This window comes from Penicillium bovifimosum (genome assembly GCF_028826915.1).
Source record: "Penicillium bovifimosum strain IBT 22155 chromosome Unknown utg000006l_segment0_segment0, whole genome shotgun sequence".
In the NCBI taxonomy this organism is placed as follows: Eukaryota; Fungi; Ascomycota; class Eurotiomycetes; order Eurotiales; family Aspergillaceae; genus Penicillium; species Penicillium bovifimosum.
The window spans coordinates 3,228,162-3,253,076 of record NW_026622715.1 but is presented as its reverse complement, the minus strand read 5'-3'; the positions used below and the strand labels follow the sequence as shown (position 1 = coordinate 3,253,076).

The 24,915-nt window shown below is 51.6% G+C and overlaps 8 protein-coding genes across 8 annotated transcripts; 6 read left to right on the top strand and 2 right to left on the bottom strand.

Moving 5' to 3' along the window:
* Positions 1-2,418: 2,418 nt before the first annotated feature.
* On the top strand, positions 2,419-5,457 carry N7515_008888 (uncharacterized protein; the record flags this gene model as incomplete). Its single annotated transcript, XM_056669632.1, has 1 exon — positions 2,419-5,457. The coding sequence occupies one exon, from the start codon at positions 2,419-2,421 to the stop codon at positions 5,455-5,457; it is 3,039 nt and encodes a 1,012-aa protein (XP_056519462.1).
* A 693-nt stretch (positions 5,458-6,150) lies between these two features.
* Positions 6,151-6,635, top strand: N7515_008887 (Sm-like protein LSM2; the record flags this gene model as incomplete). The annotated part of the gene is made up of 3 exons (XM_056669631.1): positions 6,151-6,164; positions 6,231-6,481; positions 6,604-6,635. The coding sequence occupies 3 exons, from the start codon at positions 6,151-6,153 to the stop codon at positions 6,633-6,635; spliced, it is 297 nt and encodes a 98-aa protein (XP_056519461.1).
* A 710-nt stretch (positions 6,636-7,345) lies between these two features.
* N7515_008886 (DNA cross-link repair protein PSO2) lies at positions 7,346-9,931 on the top strand (the record flags this gene model as incomplete). Its single annotated transcript, XM_056669630.1, has 2 exons — positions 7,346-8,269; positions 8,324-9,931. The coding sequence occupies 2 exons, from the start codon at positions 7,346-7,348 to the stop codon at positions 9,929-9,931; spliced, it is 2,532 nt and encodes an 843-aa protein (XP_056519460.1).
* A 1,079-nt stretch (positions 9,932-11,010) lies between these two features.
* On the top strand, positions 11,011-12,252 carry N7515_008885 (alpha/beta hydrolase; the record flags this gene model as incomplete). The annotated part of the gene is made up of 2 exons (XM_056669629.1): positions 11,011-11,336; positions 11,391-12,252. The coding sequence occupies 2 exons, from the start codon at positions 11,011-11,013 to the stop codon at positions 12,250-12,252; spliced, it is 1,188 nt and encodes a 395-aa protein (XP_056519459.1).
* A 750-nt stretch (positions 12,253-13,002) lies between these two features.
* Positions 13,003-14,656, top strand: N7515_008884 (cytochrome P450; the record flags this gene model as incomplete). Its single annotated transcript, XM_056669628.1, has 3 exons — positions 13,003-13,295; positions 13,351-14,157; positions 14,218-14,656. 3 exons carry the CDS (start codon positions 13,003-13,005, stop codon positions 14,654-14,656), a joined length of 1,539 nt encoding a protein of 512 aa, XP_056519458.1.
* Positions 14,657-16,027: 1,371 nt separating this feature from the next.
* Positions 16,028-16,381, top strand: N7515_008883 (uncharacterized protein; the record flags this gene model as incomplete). Its single annotated transcript, XM_056669627.1, has 1 exon — positions 16,028-16,381. The coding sequence occupies one exon, from the start codon at positions 16,028-16,030 to the stop codon at positions 16,379-16,381; it is 354 nt and encodes a 117-aa protein (XP_056519457.1).
* Positions 16,382-17,051: 670 nt separating this feature from the next.
* On the bottom strand, positions 17,052-19,484 carry optB (small oligopeptide transporter, OPT family; the record flags this gene model as incomplete). The annotated part of the gene is made up of 2 exons (XM_056669626.1): positions 17,052-17,716; positions 17,783-19,484. The coding sequence occupies 2 exons, from the start codon at positions 19,482-19,484 to the stop codon at positions 17,052-17,054; spliced, it is 2,367 nt and encodes a 788-aa protein (XP_056519456.1).
* Positions 19,485-21,974: 2,490 nt separating this feature from the next.
* On the bottom strand, positions 21,975-24,183 carry N7515_008881 (putative C6 transcription factor (Leu3); the record flags this gene model as incomplete). The annotated part of the gene is made up of 6 exons (XM_056669625.1): positions 21,975-22,729; positions 22,794-23,053; positions 23,112-23,549; positions 23,599-23,907; positions 23,964-24,041; positions 24,143-24,183. The coding sequence occupies 6 exons, from the start codon at positions 24,181-24,183 to the stop codon at positions 21,975-21,977; spliced, it is 1,881 nt and encodes a 626-aa protein (XP_056519455.1).
* Positions 24,184-24,915: the final 732 nt, after the last annotated feature.

Sequence of the window (24,915 nt, the reverse complement as noted above, 5' to 3'; positions counted from 1 at the left end):
TGCCAGCACCTCCGCTTTTAAACCCACTAACTACTAAGTTAATCATGCTTTGATCAAGTTACTAAAAAATAGTAGGTCAGTCCCCTAGCCACGAACGATCTCCCTCACCCCACGGCAAATCGAATATTGGGAACTAAGCTCTCGGTCTCAATTGCCATTTTCTCGTGGAATAATCGCCTCTTTTATCCCGGAGATCAGAGAAAAATCTTGGAAAAGCGGGCCATTTGTCTGTGCTGGTCCTGGCGGGGCACTCTGCTCCGGACACCAACATTTGGGGTATTGGAAAAGGCTTGGATACTCCAACACATTTGAAATGTTAGCAATACACCAGGACATCAACCAAGATATCGTTTGGTCCCACTTTGAACTTAGACTCGGATGAGGGAATAGAAGGATAATACAATGCGCTAGAAGGGCATAAGCACGAGTGGGGGTAGATCGCTGGTGCAGCACAGATTGCACTTGGCGTCATTCAATCCATTCAATCATGCGTTTATGTTGTCATTTCTCGGATTTCGAATCCGGAAGACACACGCGGGCACCTGTCCATATCTTGCCACTGAACTAGTAGGTTACATGGATCTCAACCGAGAGTCCCAGACAGTCCACTTCTTCGTTCCAATCACGAACGGAAGACTCGCAGTCGCCGCTGTATCCAGCAGGGACCCGGGACGGCCCGTCGTGGATCAGATGCGCTGGCATGAGCTTTGTACTCAGGATTGGCCGGGTGAAGGGAAGCCTAGGTGCGCCAAAATAGCTCTATCTTGACCTAGGAGTCCTCACCGTCGGAGTATGGAGGGAGTTGTAATCAGCGATGATCCTCGAGGATACTCTAGATCTTATCTGTCCTACAAGCCAACAGACCCTGATACGTTGCGGTTATTGGAAAGGTGAACTTGACCCGGCCTGGATATCGGAGAAAGCGTCATGACAATGCATATTATGCCGCCGGTCTGAAACGCAATCGAACCTATTATAAAGTAGACAGTGATCGTACTCCCAACCTCGGGCTGCGACATGTTCGAGTTACAGCATCTATGGTTCGGAGTAAGTGTCAGGTACATTCCATGCACTTGGTACAATGTCGGAGGAAGAGCCGTTTTGGCAAAGGCTACATACTGAACTATCTGGAGTCACCTCAGTCCACCAGATCCATGGAATGGGGTAATCACTAAGGACTTCAAGTAGCTTTCATGCTCGATTGCGTAGGTATATATCCCCTCAACCTACCGGGCTAGACGATCAGTGCCCGATAGCTAAGGAGTTTTGGACTTCCATCACGGCAATCTTGGATGTTTGGGTAGGAGTTTTCCTATACTCTTTCATATAGGAGCTAGAGAGGGGTAGCCATATGTCAGATTTAGTTCAATATCACTAATATGCACACATCTTACTCTTTGTTGCATCATCGCGGCAATCATCATACTCTAGGTACGCGCCTTTAGGGTTGCATCGTATGGGCAAACTGAGCAGTAAGGTCTATCGTGAGATCGAGGACGGAACACAAAGGTGAGAATGAAATGTGACAAGGTCAAATGAGGTCAATTAGTCCAAATTTCTATTATTATTCCTAGCTAAGTGACCCGTCCTGCTCTAGTCCTGCTCTAACGTGCAGTAGTGATCCGTATACACTTGGGCTTGGCAACTATTTCCCCTCATTTTCCCTCCTATCTTACCGACTTTTGTCATCCTACAGCATCGAATCATGGGTATTTCTTACCTCTCTGGGTGCTGGAAAGTGGCATAATTGATGTTACACTTACCTAGAAGAGTCACTAATTTGGCTAAAGATAGAAGCCGGCGCCTATATGTGGCCAATCAGCAGTCTCTTCACACTGCATATCACCTCCCGGACAGTTCGTCACAGAATCAGCGAACCTCATTCGTCCTCTTCTGTCATTTCCGACTTTCTCTACTTGACTCTTGCTTTGAAAAATGGTCTTGGCTGTGTGCTCACGGGTGAAATCCCTGACAACAGCGAGGCGCCCATCTCCTCGCCACCAATGGGATTCACGGTTGCTACCCTTGCAACGCGGGTTATTGGCTTGATTGTGCCCAGTTCTGCAGTAGTGTCTCTGAAAGAGTCACTCCCTGCGAAGACGATCGGCTCAACAGGGCACGTACCCCGTGGCTGGTGGAAAGCGCCCAATTGACTATAAACCCTCCCCAACTGCCACAACTCGTGCGAAGGCTAGCGTTCTTCAGTTTATTGATTTCAGTTTCTTGTACTCGGTGCCTATAGCTCTGGTAGCTTTTGCATCTGTTCTATTCCTTTGTGTTATCTTGTTTTCCAACATTCACTTGAGAGACCCGTTGATCGGTGTCTACGCCATTTCCTACGAATCGAGATACCCATAGATACTTCAGCCGTGAGCGAATCACGCAAACACAACATCCAACAGTCCAACAGTGTGCAAGATGACCGACACACTCCGCATGTCGACTGAACGATATCCGCCCCTTCGGCAGGCCCGGGGGACGCTGCTTAATACTATAATGGAGGATACGCGCGAATATCAGTTCGCTCAAACCAGTCCGAAAGGTTCACTTCCTTCAAGACCCACACCGGCCGTGACGAGCCCAAAGTTGAGATTACAGACCAGCGGGCTATCTGTACCAACACATGCCAGGCTCGCCCGTCTGATGTCGCCGCTCTCAGCCGGAACTACCTCATCATGTTCAGATACAGAATGGCAGTCGCAGATGCAGGGATTCCAAGGATACGACGACTTGTACGACGCCACTGATGATGACAGCATCGACGACAACGAGACCGAGATCAGCGACTCCTGCTTTTCCCCCGATACGCGGCCATCGAGCTTGATCACGCCCATCACCAGAAACTCGGTCACCTCGACTGGAAGCAACCGAAAGCGCTCGTTGACCCTGGAGATTCCGTCACCTACGATGTGGCCATCAATCAACAACGCCTGCAAAGGCTCTCCAGTCCCACCGACGCCTCCAGCGAAGATTCCAGTCTCGCCAGCAGCGCTGTCGATGCTCAGTCGTTCTGTACCTGCGTCCTATGCACCCCCTTCCCTCGACGGCAGTATGTCCTCAGATCAGGACTCCGTCATCAGTGCATTGGCCACACCGGATAATCACTCTCTGCCGGACACCAACTGGGATGCACACGATATTCATGTCCGCCCGGATCTGGACGGAAACGAGAGCGATCTAGACAATGCGGACTCCAGTTCAGATATCCAAACCATTCCTATCGCAATCGAGGCCCCGCATGAGAATTGGAGCCATGTTCTGGGCAGCTTCCCCCAAATTCCCACTGCAGCACGATCGTATTCGCTGTCGCCCACGCCATCCCTCAATCTGACGGATGAGCCGATCTATGAATATGATGACTTGTACGACGCACCGGAGCCTGTTGACCAGGGTGTCTTCCTCCCTGATTCAGCGTTAGCGATGTTGCACCATATTCGCTTGGATGGAAACCCCGATTCGTGGTCTGAGACCTCGGAGGGAAACGGCGAAATGTGGCAACTACAAGCGCCTCCCAGCCGCCCAAGGAGTGCTGACGGCGTCACCCCTGCATCCGAGCTGTCTGCATATAGCTTCACTGACCTGAGTATCCCTTCTCCAGGGGGGTTCTTTGCCTCGCTTGCCCCCCGCACGCGCCACACTTGGTCAATCCCCAATACCAACAACCAACCCTCGTCGGCGGCCGCAGAAGGTTTCTACAATTTGCCATGGCGCCGGGAAGAAGGCGAAGTTGTTGAACAGATAGTCGAGTGGCCTGAACGCCACACCGAGGAAGACCCGGTCACTGCGGTTCGTGATGAAGACGGCCCACCCACTGCAATTCGACTCCCATGTGATACCCCGACTCGTCGGTCTGTATACCATGATAGCCCCATGAGTGCTGCCTTCGATGCAGTTCAGGTCCAGGAAATCCCCCGTTCTGGAAACGGGTATGAGTATGATGAGTGCTATGACCAAGAGCTGCAGAACCGTGCAGTTGCCAGTCATGACCGTACCAGTATCTGGCTGTCTGCTCAAGCATCCTACCTCGCAGCTCTCAACGAGACGAACCCTATGAATGACGTCGACCCTGCTGAGCCTGAAGGTGTCGAGGTCTCGGCTGAGGCAACCACAGAGGACTCTTCCAAGAAGATGGTCCGATTTGCCGAAGGTATTCCAGAGTCTCTTTCCCCTCTGCCGCCACTCCGTGCCAGCAAAGATTCAATCTACTGGCAGGGCTTCCAGTCCATCCGGGAGCGGTCCACCAAGGCCGACGGGTTCATGCACCGTAACATGCGGTTCGATGCTGTGCACTCCATGCGTCTCGCCATGAGCGACCTGCACATCAATTGCCTGCGGGGCAAGTATGAGCTTGTTCGCCCCGAGCGCCCCGCATACAAGGGTCCCTTTGCCAAAGCTCCCCGTAATTCGGTGATTACCACTGAGCTGGCGGAGAAGGCCAAGTACGCGAAGGTTGAGAAAGAACAGCTGGTGCTCGCCCAGCTGTGCCAGCCCATGTGGGCTATGGATGCGCTGCGGTCTCTTAACGGCGGCAGTCTACTCATCAGCCCTGTCCAGCGCCTGCTTTCGCGAGCAACTTCCAAGTCCAGCATGTCACAGGGTCCTCGCAAACGCAGCTTCCGAATTCTGGATCTTGGTGGTCACTCCTCGTGCGACTGGGCGTGGCAAGCCGCCTACGAGTTCCCGAATGTCAAGGTCTACACCGTCGCCTCCAAGGCCCATACTGTCAACAACGCCATCAAGGGCCCTCCCAACCACCGTCAGGTCACAGTGGAAAATCTCTGGGAGCTCCCCTTCGGCAACAACCAGTTCGACGTCGTCTCAGCCCGCTCCTTGCATGCTCTGCTCAGGACCGAATGTCCCGCCGGCAAGGACAGCGACGAATACGATCTCGTCCTGAAAGAGTGCATGCGCTGCCTCAAGCCCGGCGGCTATCTGGAGTTTCAAGTGCTAGACGCAGAGATCTCCCACGCCGGCCCATACTGCAGCGCCACCTCTGTCGAGTTCGCCTTCAACCTCCGCGCACGGGGCTACGACCCCCTCGCATCAAAGTCCTTCTCTGCACGCCTCCGCAACAGCGGCTTCGTTGACACCAAGCGCGCATGGATGTTCCTGCCCATGGGCACAGAGCACGTGGAAGCCCCGCCACTGCGCGAAACACCCGCGCCACGAGTGCAGAGCCAGATTGAGAACTACGAGGCTGTACAAGGGCCTATCGGCAGCACTGCAGATATTGCCAGTATCACCGGGCTGATTGGCGGGTGGATGTGGGAGCAGTGGCTGGTGAAGCTGCGGGTGGAGATGGGTCGTGAGAGGGGCAAGTTGCTTGAGGGCGTTGGGGCGCTCTTTGATGAGGGGAGGAAGAGCGGAGCGGGCTGGACCTGTTTGTCTGGGTGGGCTATGAAGCCGAAGCGGAGGAGTGGTGTGACTTCGTCTGTTGCTGGGTCTGACAGGCGCTGAGGCTGCTCTGGGACTATTTTATGTACTTAGCTTCGGCCCTGGCGGCTTGCAATTAATGTAATCAACGCTGTTACGTCTGAGATGTCAGTGCAAGGCTGGATGTGTTCAAAGGCTCATTCTTCAATATTTCATAGACGCAACGAAGCAATTCATCCATTTCGATACCAGTCACCACCAGTACTCGAGATCATGGCCGACCAGAAACAAAGTCTTTGGGGGTCTTGAGACCAACTTCATCGTTGAACTGCGGATGCCCCAAAATTGCGGGGAATAAGCCCACTGGACTTGACGAGTAGGTCAGATTATTTATTTCTCGCTCAACATTCCAGCACTTGAGCATAGTCGTAGGAATTGTAGTAGTTTCAGTCTATCGACGTAGACGACATAGTTAGCTTAACCCAGGAGGAGGCTAGGAGCAGGAGCCTACTCCGTACTTGTACGGCGAGATTGGAAATTGCTTATCTGCATGCACGTGACAGCTCCCGGCGGCTTCTGTTTCGCAACTCACCTTGTGCACTCTTAGACGTCGTCGACATTCCTAGCATTCTAAAGGTCGTGCGATTCTTCAGGGAAAGCTTTGAATTACCTGGCCGCGTCAGAACCAACTCTCCGCTCTGGTTTAGCGCAACACCAAGTCATCGACCAAGTCATTGAAGCACCCCTCCAAGCTGTCCTGTCAACCCAACCGCGACTATGCTTTTCTTCAGGTAGGTGATAGCGCAAATCGCGAAATCGTCCGATGTGTATGGCGACTAATGGGGTTCGTATTCCAGCTTCTTCAAGACCCTGACCAACCAGACGGTTACCATTGAGCTCAAGAATGACATCCGCATTCGTGGCATTCTGAAGTCCGTCGACCAATACCTAAACATCAAACTTGACGACATCGAAGTGCTGGAGTTGGCAAAGTACCCTCACCTGTCTTCCGTGAAGAATATGTTCATCCGAGGCAGTGTGGTGCGATATGTGATGTTGCCCCGGTCGGAGGTCGACGTTGGGTTGTTGGAGGACGCTACACGGCGAGGTGAGTTGCGCCCGTTATCCCAGCTGCCTCCCTGGGACTCAACCTCTGTTTCTATCTCTTACAAAGCCCTTGACGGTTCATGACTCAAGTATCATTTGGACCGATACTAATCTATTCTACAGAGGCCGCCAACCAGGCTGGCAAAGCTCGCTAAACGACCCTGACCTCAAATTTACGATAAATGACGCATCGCGATCTTTCAGCACTGTTGTTACCACAGGGTGGTCTTACAGTAAACACAACGATAATATGTCCTCGAGCATGTGGACTTCATGTGGACTCCCGATATCCAAACGACCTAAGTGACGGTCGAGGGGACAGAATCAGGCAACGAAGATATCCAAAAATCCGATACCGTTTGATTGTGTCCACAGTACAAAGTGGTACTTGAACTGCCGCTCATAAATTCCTATTGATTCGCTGAGATAGCGATGGCGTTGGAGATTTTCTGTCCATGGCTAATGCTGGCACCTTGGATGTGTTGTTCTTAATACCTCGTTAGAATCATCTTCTGCAATATTGACCAGCAAGCTATTATGAGATTTGACATTGTACACAGTAGAGATGCTATCAAACAGCTTGGAATCCAATGTAGCCCTGAGCCCTGGGCTCTTTTGGAAGTAATAGGGACCACGTGACTTCGTGTCGCGATTCGGTTTCTTCGCGCCTTTCCATCCGATCAACCGCTAACACTTTTCTCTGACGGCCGTGTACGAATTATGAACATGTTGTATATTTGACCACATATATTTCCTTTCGCTTCAGTGTCGCTACACCTGCAAGCTGTGGACTATCTGATATCCTCGCCACGCCTCAATTTTTGCCCTCGGTGCAATCGACTCCCAACTCTGCAACCGAGTCACAATGGCCGGAGCCTACGCTAAGAAGGCAGCCACGCCATCCAAGACTACCTCTAGACCCAGGCCATCCTCGAATAAGCGCAATTCGAGCATCTTGAGCTTCTTCCAGAAGACCGACACGCCGCCAGGCGCCACCTCTCGCCAGGCACGAATTACGCAATTTACAACAGCGTCTGCACGTTCACCCAGCAGCGGTCGGAGTACTCCGGCATCCAGGCGAGGAAATGGGATAAGGGACGATAATCCAGATGGGCTGTTTTTGGAGGATAAGAGAGGTCTGGCCAAGATTGAAAGAGCAGCTGGAATTAACGAAAGAGAGCGGTCCCCAACACCTGACTTTTGGGGTGACGATGAAGAATTACCAAAATCCGACGAGCAACGATATAACGAGAAGGATTCGGCGGTCAAGCGTCGCAAGTTTGACTCACCGAGTGGCTCGGTGGACGAAGGGCCGCAACCCGAGTCCTATACGAAGACTAGAGAACAACCCGCTCCTGCAAAGATCCAAAACCGGAGCGGACCCTTCATCGATGAGTCTGATAGCGAGGATGACATGGAAGCATATCGGGAAATTGAAGACACCACGCCTGCCACTACGATCATGGTGAACAACAATGCATTGCCAATGGAGAACACCGCGGCCCCAGAACCCCCTTCCGAGCCCGCACCCCCGTCATTGGTAAGAGCCGCCACGAGTAACGCCGATTATGATGAATACCCAAATTTTGACGATCTAGATGAGGAAGATGAGCTTATAGGGGATGATTTTCGAAATCGACCATGGGAAAGAGAGAATCAAGAGCAGGAAGTTGAGCTTGAGGTAGAATCTGGAGACGATGTGAACGATTGTTCTGGTACAGAAGATGTTGGGGGTATAGTCAGTACATGCCCCATCTGCCAGATAGCACTTAAGGGCTTCAATGAAACAGTAGGTGGCCACTCATTCTTCTGAAGTCGACTGAAGTGCTAATTCTTGGTATAGGAAATTGCAGTGCATGTCAATGACTGTCTGGATGGTAAAGGCATCCCTGCCATCCCCGCGCCCGCTGCAGAGCCTATTGCGGAGGTGGTTCCCAAGCCCCCCGACATTGACAGAGGATTGACACGGGCAGAGCGAGCTGCCATCGCTCGGCCTGCGCAACGTGATCCCTACGCCGAGAACAATCAAAGCTCACGTTCAGCCTTCTCCAAGATGATGGCTGGGAACGCCGAAGACACCGCCTGGGCTGCTGCGGCCGCAAGTGAGGTGTCTTCTCGTGGCAAGCAAGCCTATCAACGGACGTGTCCATTCTACAAAATTCTCCCTGGACTTTCCATATGCGTGGATGCCTTCCGGTATGGCGCTGTCGAAGGGTGTAACGCATACTTCCTCAGCCATTTCCACAGCGATCATTATATAGGTCTCAGTAAGTCTTGGTGCCATGGGCCCATTTACTGCAGCCGACCCACTGCAAATCTTGTGCGGCAGCAGCTGCGCGTTGATCCTAAGTGGGTTGTTGACCTAGAGTTCGAATCTACCACCGAGGTACCGGGAACGGGAGGAGTGCAGGTCACTATGCTTCATGCAAATCATTGTCCGGGTAGCTCTCTGTTTTTGTTTGAGAAAGGCTCCAGCAACGGACCTAATACTCAAAACCAGCGGATCTTGCACTGCGGTGACTTCCGTGCATCTCCTGCCCAGGTACAGCATCCACTTCTACGCCCTAATGTTGTCAACCCAGCCACGGGCAAGGAGAGGCAGCAGCATATCGACAAATGCTACCTCGACACCACATATTTGAATCCAAAATATGGCTTCCCCGCTCAGGAGGATGTCATTACGGCGTGCTCGGAGCTATGTGTCCGTTTAAATCAGGAAGCCAGTGGTGTTGGACTTGACAATGGAGAGAACGACACCGGTAATCTAATGAACAAATTTCTCTCGACGACCACTGGTAAACAAAAGCCAGTGGACACGGGTTCGCAAGCTGCCGGTCGACTGCTCGTCGTCATTGGTACTTACAGCATTGGGAAAGAACGGATCTGTATGGGGATCGCGCGAGCACTTGGATCCAAGATCTTCGCGACCCCACCCAAGCAGCGAATCTGCGCCTGCTTGGAAGACCCAGAGCTCTCCGCAATGTTGACCACCAATCCCCATGAAGCGCAAGTGCATATGCAAACTCTCTTCGAAATCCGGGCCGATACTCTAGCAGACTACCTCGATGGACTCAAACCGCACTTCTCGCGAGTCGTGGGTTTCCGCCCGACTGGTTGGACCTATCGCCCACCAGCCGGGCGGATGCTCCAAAATCCGCCCGTGTCTACCGTCCTACACGGTGAACACTGGAAATCCACATTCACCAGTCGTGACCTTACCCCGCAGCGCGGCAGCACGCGTGAAAGCGCATGCTTCGGCGTCCCGTATAGCGAGCACAGTTCATTTCGCGAGTTGACTATGTTCTGCTGCGCTTTGCGGATTGGACGGATCATCCCGACTGTGAATGTGGGCAGTCAGAAGAGTCGGGATCAGATGAAGGTTTGGATGGAGCGGTGGGATGCTGAGAAGAAGAAGAACGGGTTGTTTCAAGTGACTGGCGATCGATGGTGATCAACGGGCTGCACATCCCGTACAGACCTAATTCTAGACTCATCGCATAATTCGAATGTACATGTAAAGTTGTGGTGGCCTCGATTTGGGTCTAACGTCGGGGTATGACTGTTCATGTTGATGTATCCTAGTGCTGTCTCTACCGACTTTCTTTGGATCTGTACGGAGTATAGAGTAGTGGGTTCTCTTAGGATGTGTTCGGTCAGGTTCCAGGTACCCTCCTAACTTGACTCCACTTGAACTGAACAAAGCCTAACTCCAACTTTGGAACGCTTGTAGATCTTAGGTTCGCTTGGGATTTTGGGACACATTCACCCGATTTGGGAAATATTCTCGCACACTAATGCACTCATCAGGAGACTTGTTTCACGAATTCCTTCGAAGCCCCTGATATCAAATGATTCCAACACCAGTATGGGGTATTTCGGTTCGAGATATCGATCACGAAGGCTGAAGCCCTGACTCGGGAGAGCTCTGATCCATGCTCGAGCATCAACTGATGTACGAGACAAAGGTATTATTCCTCATTGATTTACGGTCCAATGAGGTCTGGATCCGTGTAGCTGCTCTCATTTTGTTCTCATTTTCAGGGCGCGGACCAAGTGGATCAAAAGGATCATAGATCGTGAACGCCAATTCGCCCAATTTTTAGATTCGGATCGACAAGATACAGCAACAGAAAAGCGAAGTTGAACTGTTTACCCGTTCCAGTGGGGTTTGAATCCGATTGAGAGGTTCTCTTCATTCGTTCGTACCTGGATTGTGATAGAGGACAAAGGCAGGTTAAGGCAACGGTTCATGCACAGTCTGTTTTCTGACCGGGATTAGGGCTTAGCTCCGGAGAACAACCTTCGATGGGCGTGTGCACTATCGATCTATGCATTATTAGTCTAGTCCCACTCCAAATCGCATATTCTCACACATTCATCTTTTGACAAATCACTTTGGGCTGACGAGAATTGGACTTGCCGCATTCCGGATCTATTTGAGTTCCTGATAAACGTTCTATATAAAGGTCAGGACTCCTCTCTGACGGAAGAGAGAATTGTGGAGATCCCAACCCCAGACACTCATTCATCATGCGTACTTCATCAATCGGCCTCTGGGCCTTGACGGCAGGTGTTGCCGCTGCGAAAACCTGCCACGACATCACATTGGAGGTTCCTGTCACTGCTCGCAATGGCGTGTTCAACAACATCGAAACGCCCGAGACAAACTTTGATGCTACTTGCTTCGCTCTTTCCTCCACCAAACAAGGTAGAAATATAACAGAGATGGCCTTGTCGGGCTACGCTACCGTCTCCGGAGTCTACAATATCTCGGCCCAGTACTGTATGCCGATGCCTACTGCAACTGGCGCCCATACCCTTCAGATCCTCACACATGGAATGGGCTTTGACAAGTCGTGAGTTCAGAGTAGATTGTTCTTCCGAAAATAGTGTACTAACAATGGGTCTAGATACTGGGACCTGTCGTACAACGACTATAATTACTCCTACGTGGATTACGCCTTGTCTCGCGGCTATCACACACTCTCCTACGACCGATTGGGAATAGGCAAATCTTCACACGGCGACGCAAAGAACGAGATCCAGGCATTCCTAGAGATTGGGGCCCTTGCCCAATTGACCCGCATGGTGCGCGATGGCGCGCTGGCTGATCTCAAGACCCCCACCAAGATCAAGAACCCTGCCAAGATTGTCCATGTCGGACATTCATTCGGCTCTGCCCAGACGGTCGCCCTGTCGGCGATGTACCCGGATCTCTCAGATGGCCTCGTCCTTACTGGCTGGTCGACCAGCGCTGACTATATGCCCATGTTCCTCAGCGGCGCCAACTTCCAGCAAGCTCGTCTTAACGCCAAGAACTCCGACTACACTGGTGGATACTTCACGAGCGCAGACGTCAGTAGCAACGTGTACCTCTTCTTCTACCCGGGTTACTTCGACGCCGGTCTTCTTGACTATGCCGAGGCGAACAAGCAGCCCATGACCATCGGCGAACTTCTGACCATCACCGGTCTACCCACACAAAGCAAGTTCACCGGACCGGTCTATGTTATCGACGGCGAGAACGACGTGCCATTCTGTGGCGGTGACTGCTCGTTCACTGGTGGAAAGGGAGATTCCATTCCAGCTGGAGCCGACAAGGTCTTCCCCTCCGCCAGTGCCTTTGCTGCCTACGTCCACCCCAACACTGGCCATGCCATCAATGTACACTACAATGCCACTGGCGCTTACAAGTTGATCAATGACTTCTTGGGAGGTCACGGGTTGGCCAGCAAGAACCACCAGCACGATCACCTCCGGCATCATCTGTAAAAGGTGCAGTGAAAGGAAAGTTGGAAATGTTTCATTCATGTATATGAGATTTGACGATTATAGACAATTAATGGCCAAGTACATATTCTTTTTCAATCAAGCGATCAGCAAGTCTAACTGTCTACCGTCCGCGGGTATATGAAAGTTGTGTTCACAAAATTATGCTTACACAGTTATGCTGGAGTCCTGAACTGGAATTCTCGTTGCCTGAGGCTACAGATATTGATGCCTGATTAAGTAACCATGACAGCACACCTTTGGCCTGATAATCCAGGCATCAAACTGTTTCAATCTCTCACGTGACTATCTCGGAGTCTATTTCCCCTTAGTCACCGAATCAAGATCTCTGGATTGCCCAAACAAAGAAAAGAGGCAAAATGGGGACCAACATCGACCAATGTGAACTCGCTGGTTTGTCGCCGTCATCAAAAGAATAACCGAACACCGGGCTGTTCGGAGGCTTGAGACGGCAGTCCCCACGGATCTCCGCCCTTAGCGCTGGAACTCCACACTACCGAGACTCCTTCCCGTTGCCTCGACATAGCCTCGGGGATCAAACAGCCAACGTCCATGAACCCCCTCATAAATAAGAACCACGATCTTCTTTGGTTTCTGATACTACGTTTCGATTCTCTCATGAACATACATCTGCTCTATATCACTTACCTTCCTGTTTAGGGTACCCTTTTTTCTTTTCTTTTCCTTGTCCAACACTCCTTGTATACGGGCTGTATATAACACTCCGTCATCATGTTGGTGACCCTCGAGAACGCCCCGTTGATCCTTCTCGGTCTCGTCGCAGCCTATTATCTGGTGCCATACTTCCAAAAGTCGCATTTGCGTGACATCCCGTCCGCGGGGTTCAGCGCTTTCTCCCACTTTTGGCTACTGCTGCAGGCTCGCAGGGGTCAAAAGTACCGCACAATCGACGAAGCCCACAAAAAATTAGGAAAGCTGGTCCGCATTTCTCCTAACCAGGTCTCTATTGCCGACGACCACGCTGTTGCGAGCATCTATGGACACGGCAATGGCTTCTTGAAATCGTACGTCATCTCTCACCCCAGAAAACACTGCACTCAAACTCATAACTACATTCAGGGACTTCTATGATGCATTCGTCTCTATTCGTCGTGGCTTGTTCAACACCCGTGACCGTGCCGAGCACTCTCGCAAGCGCAAGACAGTCTCGCACACTTTCAGTGCTAAGTCCATTGGCCAATTCGAGCAGTATATCCACGGCAACATTGAAGAATTCGTGAAGCAATGGAACCGTCTGTCAGACCTGCAAGGTAACCCTAAGACCGGGTATGCCAGTCTCGATGCTCTCAACTGGTTCAACTACCTGGCCTTCGACATCATCGGTGATCTGGCCTTCGGAGCGCCATTCGGTATGCTCGAGAAGGGCCAGGATATTGCCGAGATGCGTCTGGACCCCAAGGATCCTCCCAAGTACGTCGCCGCCGTCGAGGTTTTGAACCGTCGTGGCGAGGTCTCCGCCACTTTGGGCTGCATGCCATCTCTCATCCCCTTCGCCAAGTACATTCCCGACAAGTTCTTCAGCGAAGGTCTCCAAGCCGTCGAGAACCTTGCCGGCATCGCTATAGCCCGCGTCAATGAGCGTCTCAAGCCCGAGGTCATGGCCAACAATACCCGTGTGGACCTGCTCGCCCGCCTAATGGAAGGCAAGGATGAAAATGGCAACCAACTTGAACGCGCCGAACTGACCGCTGAGGCCCTCACTCAACTGATCGCCGGTTCCGACACCACCTCCAACACTGCCTGTGCTATTCTCTACTGGTGCATGACTACCCCGCATGTGCTCCCTAAGCTGCGCAAGACCCTGGACGAAGCCATCCCCAAGGATATCGAAGTTCCCACCCACGCCATGGTCAAGGAAATCACCTAGTAAGCTTCCCTCTCACAAAATTTCCCACCAAAAACATCAAAAACTAACAAATATTCCAGCCTCCAATGGGTCATCTGGGAAACCATGCGCATCCACAGCACCTCCGCGATGGGTCTTCCGCGCGAGATCCCCGCCGGCTCACCCCCCGTTGTGATCTGCGGTCACACCTTCAAGGCCGGCGACGTTCTCTCCGTTCCCAGCTACACTATCCACCGCTCCAAAGAGATCTGGGGTCCCGATGCCGAACAATTCGTGCCTGAGCGCTGGAGCCCCGAAAGGCTTACCCCGCGCCAAAAGGCAGCCTTCATCCCCTTCAGCCATGGACCACGTGCCTGTGTCGGCCGCAACGTCGCTGAGATGGAACTGCTCGTCATCTGTGCTACTGTCTTCCGACTGTTTGAGTTCGAGATGCAGCAGGATGGCCCTATGGAGACGCGCGAGGGATTCCTGCGCAAGCCGCTGGGTTTGCAGGTTGGTATGCGTCGTCGTCGGGTTTGAGTGCTGCATATCAGCTTTGGGGACGGGTTGAGATAAATACGGTATGGACCTAGGGTGGAATGGGATTTTGGATGATTTTGGACTTTTTATCTGCTGTCATGATGATGACTTTTCTTTGACTTCGATCTGGCTAGATCTTGTGCCTGTGTGGCTTTCAACATAGGAGATCTGGGGATCGGATCTTGTACATATGGTACCCTTCTATATATTCTTGCATTCAACGTACAATCATGAACATCCCTACATGTACCTAGGCACTAGACAAACATAGGTAGCTGGATACTGTCATAACAGCCGGTCTCAATTAGGTACCACTCGAGTCATTGAAGCCTCATTGCACTCTAATTTGACACTACCTTAGGATCAAATGAGCTCTCAATAACCTCAGACTGATGGAACGGATATAAAGCATAGTGAGACTCCTTCATCGATTCCTTTTCTCCGTAAAAGTCTACCTACCTTCTCTTTCCTCTCATTTCCTAGGTTCTTGTATCGGATTCCTGTTCATGTGATTTGTACGGTGCTGGACACCATGGCTGCTCCTTCCATTTTTACTTCCCTTCCCGTCGTTCTTTCCTACCTTCCCCCCTTCTCTCACCTCTTCCCCTCCGTCCTCTCTTCCATCCTTTCCTTCCTTCTCTTCCTTCATGAAGGGCGACCTCCAGGTACCCGCTGACGAGTACCTGGCTGGTACCCTTCTTCTGAAGTGGGACCAGCTCATGTTCGACGAGTTGCTTGGAGGGGCCTCAGAGCCCGGGAATGTCGCGTTCGTGATGTCCTGGGCGCTCTCTCAGCAACCTGATGGTTGTCGTGGCCCCAGGCATCGCGGATGTCTGGATCCTCTGTGTGATACTGACACCTGAGTTCCTCTGGTTCGGTCTTCACTGGCGCCTCAGAACACATTTGCAGTGACGAGACTGCATTTTCTACCATGCAAACCTACCCCCCAGGGGAGGAATACAAATGGTGGACTTCAGGCAACCAGGAAGCCGTGGCAGATGCTCACGGCATTGTTAATTTAACATTACATCTCGGTGACAGTCACGTTGAAGCAGCTGGACAAGCAGCTATAAAAGCGACGCCGGAACTGGGCGGGGTTGCCACAACCTGGTAAGTGTCAACCGTCGGCATCGAAGCAACAACGCAGGCTAACCGTCTCTCAGCCCAGTTAACTACATACTCCTCCCGTCTGCTAGCCCTCCTAAACTCCCACCTGTTGGTTGCGTCCATGGCCCTCCATTGTAATATGGGGGTTAGGGGTTCAGCAACAGGTGGTGGGACCTCATCCACCATCTGGGGACCTATCTCTCCCCTGTGGCGGCAGACGCCGCAAAGCCAGCTATCGTTCCTCCCACGGTGGACTTCCCACCCATGGAGGGCATCGGTGTTTCTGTGGGTGTCTGGGTTGGCACCACTGTCCGTGAGTACTCTCCGGACATGAATTTCTGTGGAGAGTCCGGTGTCCGTGTCGATGCACCATCGGCTTCCACTTTCGCTGCTTTCATCGCGAACCCTGCTGCTGCCACTTCAGCTGGCGCTTCCGCTGCCCCCGCCTCCACGGTGTCACCTCCCGAACCATCCTGGCAACCAATGGCAATTGTTGCAGCACAGGCACCGCAGATAGTGGCCACATATGAGGGGAGATTGAATCCTGCTGACGCCAGCAACCCTGACGACCAGCGACATTTTTTTCGGAGGGGGCAGGTCCGCTTTGAGCTGGCGTGAGGCCGCTCCCTCTCCGAGCCCCGACTGAGAGGGTGTTCAACCTCCAAGGTGAACTTGTCGGAATGTTGAAAGGTGGCGACGAAGCTTACGGCACTGGGACAATGACGCTTATGGTAGATATCTTCGACGACATCCAGAGTCTTACAGGTGCTACTAAAGTGCGCATTGCCCCAGAGCCAGTTCCTTGATTTCTTTGTCTTTTCCCTGCTTTTTGCTTTTACATTATTAGCCAGGATTGATAAACCTGAGATATCCACAAATCGGATGATTGCTGGCCCATATATTTCTTCTATTTCGCAGAATGAATATGTTACTCGTCAGCAAGCCCATGAGTAGCAGTCCCATAAGCTTTCTCACTAATTAGACGGTAGTATCTGAACCTAAAGGGGTTTGCGGCGAACTGCCCAGAGGCCTAAGGCACTTAACAAAGACTGTTGAATCACGGCTATCGAGATTCTAAAGTATGGACACGGTTTCGTCAGCAGGGATGATTATAGCAGGGATTTTCTCAAATCCTTGGAAGAAGATATTCACAAGACTTGAATTATATAGTTCAATGATATCGTTAACTATTAACTATTCGTGGCTGACGTTAGCTTCACGGTAACCCGCAAAGGTGTAAGACGCCCGACTTCGACCAAAGTCGAAATTCAGAATCCTCGCCCGACATCTACCACTTGGTGGGACCGAAAGTCTCACCCTCAGCGAGAGGCTGGCGAATGGCAGTATCAGTCACGTCCATAGTGCCACTAGCGATTCTAGTTCCCCACCACTCAGGGAAGGGATGACTGGTCAAGTTGAGGGTCAAGAAGATCAGAATAGTGCACAAAGCAAGACCAACATCCAGACCAGCGGACAGGACGTAGTTGTACTGCATCCACCAGCCGCGCCAGCGGTCACGGATATACTTATTAAAGACAAATCCAACAATACCCCAGGTGAGGTAGTTGAGGGGCGTAGCGGGGGGAATCAATCCGGCACCGCCGAAGATAATGGGAGCGCTGAGGTACCTGACCGGGCTCTTGGGGAAGCGACGGGCGAGGAAGTAGAAAACGACGGGGAGGCCGGCGCCGGCGAGGAAGAACCACATCAGGGGAGAGTACAATTGGCCTGGTGAGAACATGCGGGCGGGACCGATGACACCCCAGATGACGGAGGCATTGAAGAACACGCGACCATTTGGACAAGTGTAGTGGTTGGCCTGGAACTGGGTGCAGACGTCCTTGATTGAACCGAGGGCCCAGTTCATGGTGGCGATCTGGACGAGGGAGGACCACAGACCGGCGACCATCTGGGCAGAGAAAGTCACACGAGGGGGGATCTTCATGTAGTGGCCTGAAAGATTGGAAGGTCAGTAAAGGTTATAGCGATATGGGGCAGCAGAAGTAGCGGAGGGCTCACCGATTTTCAAATCCTGGGAGAAGTACATTCCCTGGTACATGCTAATGTAACCGTAGGTCTTGAACAACATCATGGCCATAGGGCGACCGGGCTGCATGTAACCGATGATGAACTCGGTGATAACGTTGAGACCGATGTCGATGTTGGTAGCAGCCTTGATGATTCCAATAGGAACGAACCAAACGAGCGCGATGATCAGGGCGATGATAAATGACCACCAGCTCATATGGGTCGGGTACCCGAGGACAACGCCGAAGCCAATAGCAGTCATGGTAAGAGCGACGATACCGTACCACAGGAGAGGAACCTCCTTGTAGTTAGCCATGAGACGGCCGTGGACATCCTCCTCCTCTCTACCGACGCGACGGAAACGAGCCCAGATATCCTTTCCGTTGAAGAGACCGGCGTGGAAGAGAACGGCAATGATACTGGCAAATGACAGACCATAAGAGAGCATGAAAGTGGTGGAAAGGAAGAGGGGGGAATAATTTTCGTATTTGACGGGGTCGAAGGTGTATTCGGGAGTCAAAATGCGGGAGACATTGTAAGGGACGGCGGTATTGTCGTAACTATTAGAGTCGCTAATGGGCAGGTACTGGGCGTAGAAGAGGTTGGAGTAGTGGATGGCGGGTGTGACAATGAAGAAGAAGATGACCATGCCAATCAAGGTATTGGAGATGGCGTACCACGGGGCAATCAGCGGACTGAAGTTGAATCCGGAGATCTGTGACCAGTCGAATGTCATGGGAAGGAGGGAGAGACCGGTCGCACCACCGAAGAGCTGGTTGACGATCACGTTCTGGGGCTTGATCCAGGTGATCCAGGCGAAGATGCTCAGGAAGGGAGCGATATAGCCGGGGAACCAGAACCAGCAGAATGAACCCAACATACAGTACAAGAACATCTTGTACTTTCCGACGGTCCAGCCAGAGGTCTTGGCTGGGTCTGGTTTGGTGCGATCGTGGAGGGCAGTGAAGAGCGAGGTATTAATTAGGGTGGAAGGCCAGATCATAGCGGCAGGCTGCACCAGGAAGCGGGTGAAGAAGCCAGCCATGCCGAAGCCCAGCATCTGGGTCGAGATACACATGAGAATCTCGAAGCCCCAGCCGAAGTGTTGCCCGTAGAAGGCACGCTGAGCCAAGAGCACATCGGTTGCATAAGCGGCGCCACCACCGAACGTGGCGTTAGCCATGATGACCGTAATGGCGTGCTCCTTCTTCGTAAAACGGCCGGGGTTTAGTTCGAATTCACGACCGAAGATTCTGAATGTGTGTTTAGGCATGAACTTCTCCCATGCCTTTCCGACGGGATAAGCGACGACCTGTGCGATGTATGAAGGAATGACAATGTACGGCTGACGCATGGAGAACAGCATGTTCAGGGCAGAGCCGATGGTAGCAAAGATCAGTCCAATCACCCAGGCGCGCAAGGTGTTGCAGTTGCCACCTTCGTCGATGTTGGAAACGGCAGCACGAACTTCAGGGTAGGGAGAGTTGTCCAGGAGTTCCTGCGCGATCACTTCCTGGGTGCGCTTGTCGTTCGTTCCCAAGGCCTCATCGAGTTCGTCGACAACATCTTCGGGCAAGTTAGGATCCCAGTGATGGTGTTCTTTGAGGTTGCGCAGCTGCTTGAGGGTGTCATCGGGTGCGGTCTCATCGACCATCGCACCCGACGTAACGGCGACAGACTCGTCCTTCTCCATAGTGAAAAGATGTGGAGTCAGAATCAAACTAGGAGGGACATGCGAGAAGGAGGTAGCAGTAAAGGGGATAGTATTGATATATATGGGTTTAAGCTCACTGTCCACCAGCAACCCGTCGGACTTCCGCCTTCCGCCTTATCGACCAAACGCCCTATCTCAGGCTTATCCAGTTGCGGATGTAACCCACGAGCCGATATGAGAACCGAAAGCTGAGTGGATGAGATGATTCGATAGGAAGCAGAAAGTGGGGAAAAGGAAGACAAGGGATGGAGAAGAAGAAGAACAGAAGGATCGAGACCTGAATGGCTGGGATGGGGGAAAGTCGAGGCGCACAGCGGCGATGGCGCATATAGGAAACCGCCACGGCCAATCCGATATGCGCCCATATTCTAATTTGGCCTTGCAAGGCCCCCGATAGCTCACAGACCTCGCCATCGGTACGCATACCGGGTATGTGCATAGCATGAGTATGGACATATTTGGTGGCGTTTCTTGGGTTACTTTCTATCTTACCCTTCGCTCGTTCAATACCTATCCCGATTCATTGTTCCCGGCTTCAGCTGGCTGTCCACAAAGACCGCTAGGAATTTGTGGTAAACCGTAAAGTAAGACAATTACGGGGGGCAGCGAGCGAGAGAGATAGGCAGAATGTGGGTATCATTTCTGGATAAAAGGGCGAATTCAGGCGAGAACAAGCATTCTCCGTTGAGATAGAGAGAAGACCAAGACACCAAGACAACAGAAGCAATCCCCCTGAGAGCTTGTTAGTGATAAGCCCGCGCTCGGAGGACCATGGTAAGCCTGTCCAGTTCTCGTTAGCCTCAACACTAATTGTTCAGCTAAATCTGAAGGCTGACCAATCACAACCCCAGATCTCAGCCTGAGTGGACCCATCCTCGGGGCCGTACCTTGTCTGGGCAAGGAAGATTGTGGAAGGGGCCAATTGATGCCAAGTTTAGAAGGTGTTCGACACCCGAAGGAGGCGGGGAATCTGATCCTTGCAAAAAAATATCCGTCAGTACCCTCTTATCAGTAGGCAATGGAATCTAGGTGATCCTCCCCGGAATGATAGGAACGAATTCTAGTCCCATCTACGAGTAAGCACGATCGGTCTAAGCATATTCCGGGTCCATTGTAAGCATTGCCAAGAGCTTGGAAATAGAAACCACCTACACAAGTATGGAGTACACAGTATGTGAGTATGTACTCCGTACGGAGTAGCTCATGTAAGAAAGACAAGCACTGTGGCACAGGGAAGACCCGAAAATGCGGGGAGGACCTTAACAGTGGCGATCACATTCAACCGAGCCCGGTAAGGTGGTACTGTAGCTCTCTCCGGGAGTATTCCATACAACCTAACTATTTCGTATACTTCGTACACACTACTATTGGAGTACTACCGACTAGTGGCGAATTCTAATCCCCCGCGACCCGCGTGGTACCCGCGTGGCTCCTTGGGACGTTAGCGTGTCTCAGACCGGTCACCGGAGTCCCCACGGACGTGCGGGGGTTTTACAACGGCTGGTCACCATATTGTATTTTCATAGGTCGAGATCATGAAATAGATCATGTGGCCAAGGAATGGGGATCGCTTGGAGTTTTCATTAGGTTATGTTAAATCAAAGAAACGACTCCAGTGACTTCGTAGAAGGCGAACACCCCGGGTTTCTTTTGTTCAAGCTTCTCTGAGTCTGGGGTAAATCACACGAAGTCAAAACATAATGGCCAATGAGAATGGTCCCTGAAGACAAAGGGTTGATAGAGCCGAGGCTGACAGCGGGAAGCTTGAAATGTACGGAGTAGACCGTCTTTTCTCCGATCGCCTTGAATATGGGAGAAAAAGATAACTATCGACAAAAATAATAAACATGTAACTAACTAGACTAGTCAACTAACTAGTTATCATTTAACTAACTATCAATTAATAATTTTAAACGGTCATGTGCTCCGTTGATCGGCTTGTATATGATGTACATCTACATCGGCCGTATCAAGTCTCCCGGATGTCTCCTAGATAGCTTGCCTAAGGTATCAGTGATCCGAAAAGTGGAAGAGCACGCAGTAGTGTTTCACAGCCCTAAATGCCATATGCAAGATCTATATATGTGGCTGCAAGGCCGCGCCTGGGAAGTGATCTGCATTGTACTGCTTCGATCGTAAGCTTGCTAGGTATGGACAGCGGCTTGATATCTGCCCGTTAGATCTTTATTTTGACATCTCCATGAGGTGGGGTCTGATTCCACAGGTATCACGCAATGTGGCTGGAGGTGTCTGACACTGCCGATCGTTGATCACGCCCCAAAAAGGCGAAAAACCATGACCACAACCGCAAACCTCAAGCCTGGGATAGATGGTAGGACGATAGGACCCATTGTCTCGTGTCTGAGTGCCCTTTGCAATGATGAATAAGATGGCTTGTAGTAGTGAATATATCGCTCCAGACAAACGTTTCCTCCATATCTAGGTGTTATAGTCAACTGTAGGAAAGGCTCATGCAAGATTGTAGGACGAATCAAGAGGGAACGAGAAGATCTCATCACTCAACCACTCAAAATTGGTCAAGTAATCCTCGTTCATGTAGAGATCGTCTCGTCGGGAAGTACTCAGGTTCTGGACATTCCCCCTAGAGGAGGGCTCTCGACCGGGATCTGTCCCGACGGTAGCATGCCCTACCTCTATCCCCTGAAACGATCTGCCACGCGAAGAGATATTGTCCATAAACTCACATCCTCGCATTTCAGCGCGCGCCTTGGGGTCAAACTCATCTCGCCACCACCAAACAGAATCCAGAATCTGACTAAGGATCAAGCGACTGCGAATTCGAAGCGCCGTGTAATCCGAGCCATCGGCTTTGCGGAATGCTTTACTGCTGTTCCAGAGCTGAGTGAGCACAGTTACTATTTTGGCCGCCGTGTCGCTTCTGTCAGTCGACATCTGCTTCGCCAGATTGATAGCAGCAAAGAAAGTGGCTCGGGCCCTGCTTGTGTCGAGTCCGCTGGATGCAAGGTCGCTTTTGAGAATGCGCAACAGCGACATCGAAGCCAAGAGTAACCCAAAAGTGATCTGAACAGGCACCATGAAGAGGTACCCCGTGCGATCCGCTAAGGCTTGAACATAGTCCACCAGGTTGCAAGCGGTGACGATGAGACGCGGAAGACACCCGCTGGTAGCAATCGTCTGCGTTTTGTAGAAATGGAAACTTTGGATTGCCATCCGGCAAAGGAGCAGGTAGTACCTTTCATCTTCTGCAAGAGAAATGAAGAGTCAGTGCACTTAACATTTATTGGGAGACATGGGCAGAAGACTGACCGACCACCGCCTGCAACGCAATGTCGTCCACGTCCCCCTCAAACCTTCGCAACAGAACATCCAGAGCTAGCTCCTGTTCCAGGGTCATCGCACGGACTCCATTCTCGAGAACTGCTTCGCAGCATTTCCCCAAAACCTCTTGGCATCTGAGTTTTTGGACCAGGTGTGGGGCGATCATATCAAATAGTACCTGGCGTTGGGTCTCATCCTGTGCCATGGTTACAAGGTTGCGAGGGGACTGCCCCTTGATCAAACATGACCTGTCCTCAATCAGCATTAGCTACCGATTTCCGAGAATTGGAGGGAGGACCAACCGACCGTTGGTACACAAGAACACAATGAGCCCAGAGCTCCGAACGCCGAACCATATCCAATTCAGAAGGCGCCGGTATCTTTACTCTGGAAAACTCATGGCTCGACATCGGAATGTGAAATCCGTTTTGCATCGCCACGTGTAGGAGCATCCCACTCATCGGAAAGGTCACATCTGGGCGGTTGTCCTTGGGAAATGGCCAGGTTAACAAGATCAATAATCCCTGAATGATGTGCCATGGCGCACACGTTGATAGGACCGACATGAACGCCATCTCCGTAACCTCCTGCGCCAGCGCAGATTGCAGGGTTGGGTTCCGACCATATGACCGACTGGAGACACCAAGGATGGCCCAAAATAAGAACGGAGACTGCGCATAGTAGACATCGGGTCTAGTCTGAGCGTCAAGGATTGGGAGGAACGAGGCATAGTGACGGAAGAAGCTGTGGGACGTCAGTGACGATGTGACCATGCAATTCCCAGGACACCTACTTTTGGTACAGTTCATCAATCTCTTCGCCTGCAAGGGTCACGCTCTTCAGGGCTCGCAGCTTTGTACCGTCATCATCGCCCATTATCGCAACCTGCGTGGAACCCGATAGAGGAAGCTGATATTGGGGATACGACAGTGTTGAAGCCCGAGGATCCCCCAAGTGAGCATCCGACTTAATTACGGCCGATACCGCTATTGAAGCTGCCGCTGTTGGCAAAGCAACAGGTACGGAATTGGTAATCAGCTGCTGTGAGCTTTGCAGTTGTTGACGCCACTGTTCATTCTCATGTTCGAGCTCGATGTATCGGCTTTGGGGAAATACTTGTAAGACGTGCATAGGTCCATGTTAGTCTGGGGCACTCACCGACGCTTGTGCTCTCTCGTAAAGCTATCGTCTATGGTGCATTCGAGGTTGCGCTTTCGGCATCGGGAGCATGGCACGCTCTCGTCCCGCCAGACATCGCATTTTGCCTGCAAAGGTCATTAGCACGAGCCTATGAACGGAGAGAATCGAGAGATCTGGAGACCTTTTGCTGGCGGCACATGGTGCATGCCTTTTTGCCTTTTTTGGGTAACCTGCACATGGTTATCAGATGCTGGTCCGTAGATCTAGAGGTATCAATGCTCATGCCTCTCCATTTCAGACATCTGATCAACAAAGACCCGGGACCACGAGGCTGATAAATGAGGAACAGTCGGTCTAGTCCTTTCCGACGTCTCTTTCGTCTTTCGTTTGATCTTCTCGTGTCTCAGAAGGGAGAAAAACGCAAAGTGTAGTACTCAATCCCGGTAACGGGATGCTGGCGGGTTTCTGATTGGTCAAATGTGATATTGGGGCGATCACATGGTCATGTGATGACGGCAGAACGAGCCTCACCGTCTGATTGGCCTCACCGTCTGATTGGCCTCACCGTCTGATTGCGGCATGGGACTCAATCGATAGTTCAATTAACTATCCTGTTGCAGTCTAGTTAGTTAACTAGAAGTAGTTTCGAATATGGTACTGAAAGGCACTGAGGCAGAAAGGGCAAATTGGAGGGTTATGAAATTGTATATAGACTGAATATTCTATTCGAGTGCGTTCGGATTGAAGCTTGTTTGATGTCAAGAGTTAATCGCAAGCCTTGGAGGTTGCCAGCTTCCAAAGTGCTTCCCGAGATACACAGAAGCGCTCAACAATAAGCGCAATAGTGAATCCGATAAGGCTGGCAAGTAGCAACGGGAAGAAGAGTGAGAAACACAACAACTAGGCCAGAAAAGCAAGCACCTCCTGACCAGATGTTCCAGCAACCGGGTAACTTTGGCATCTGGGCTGC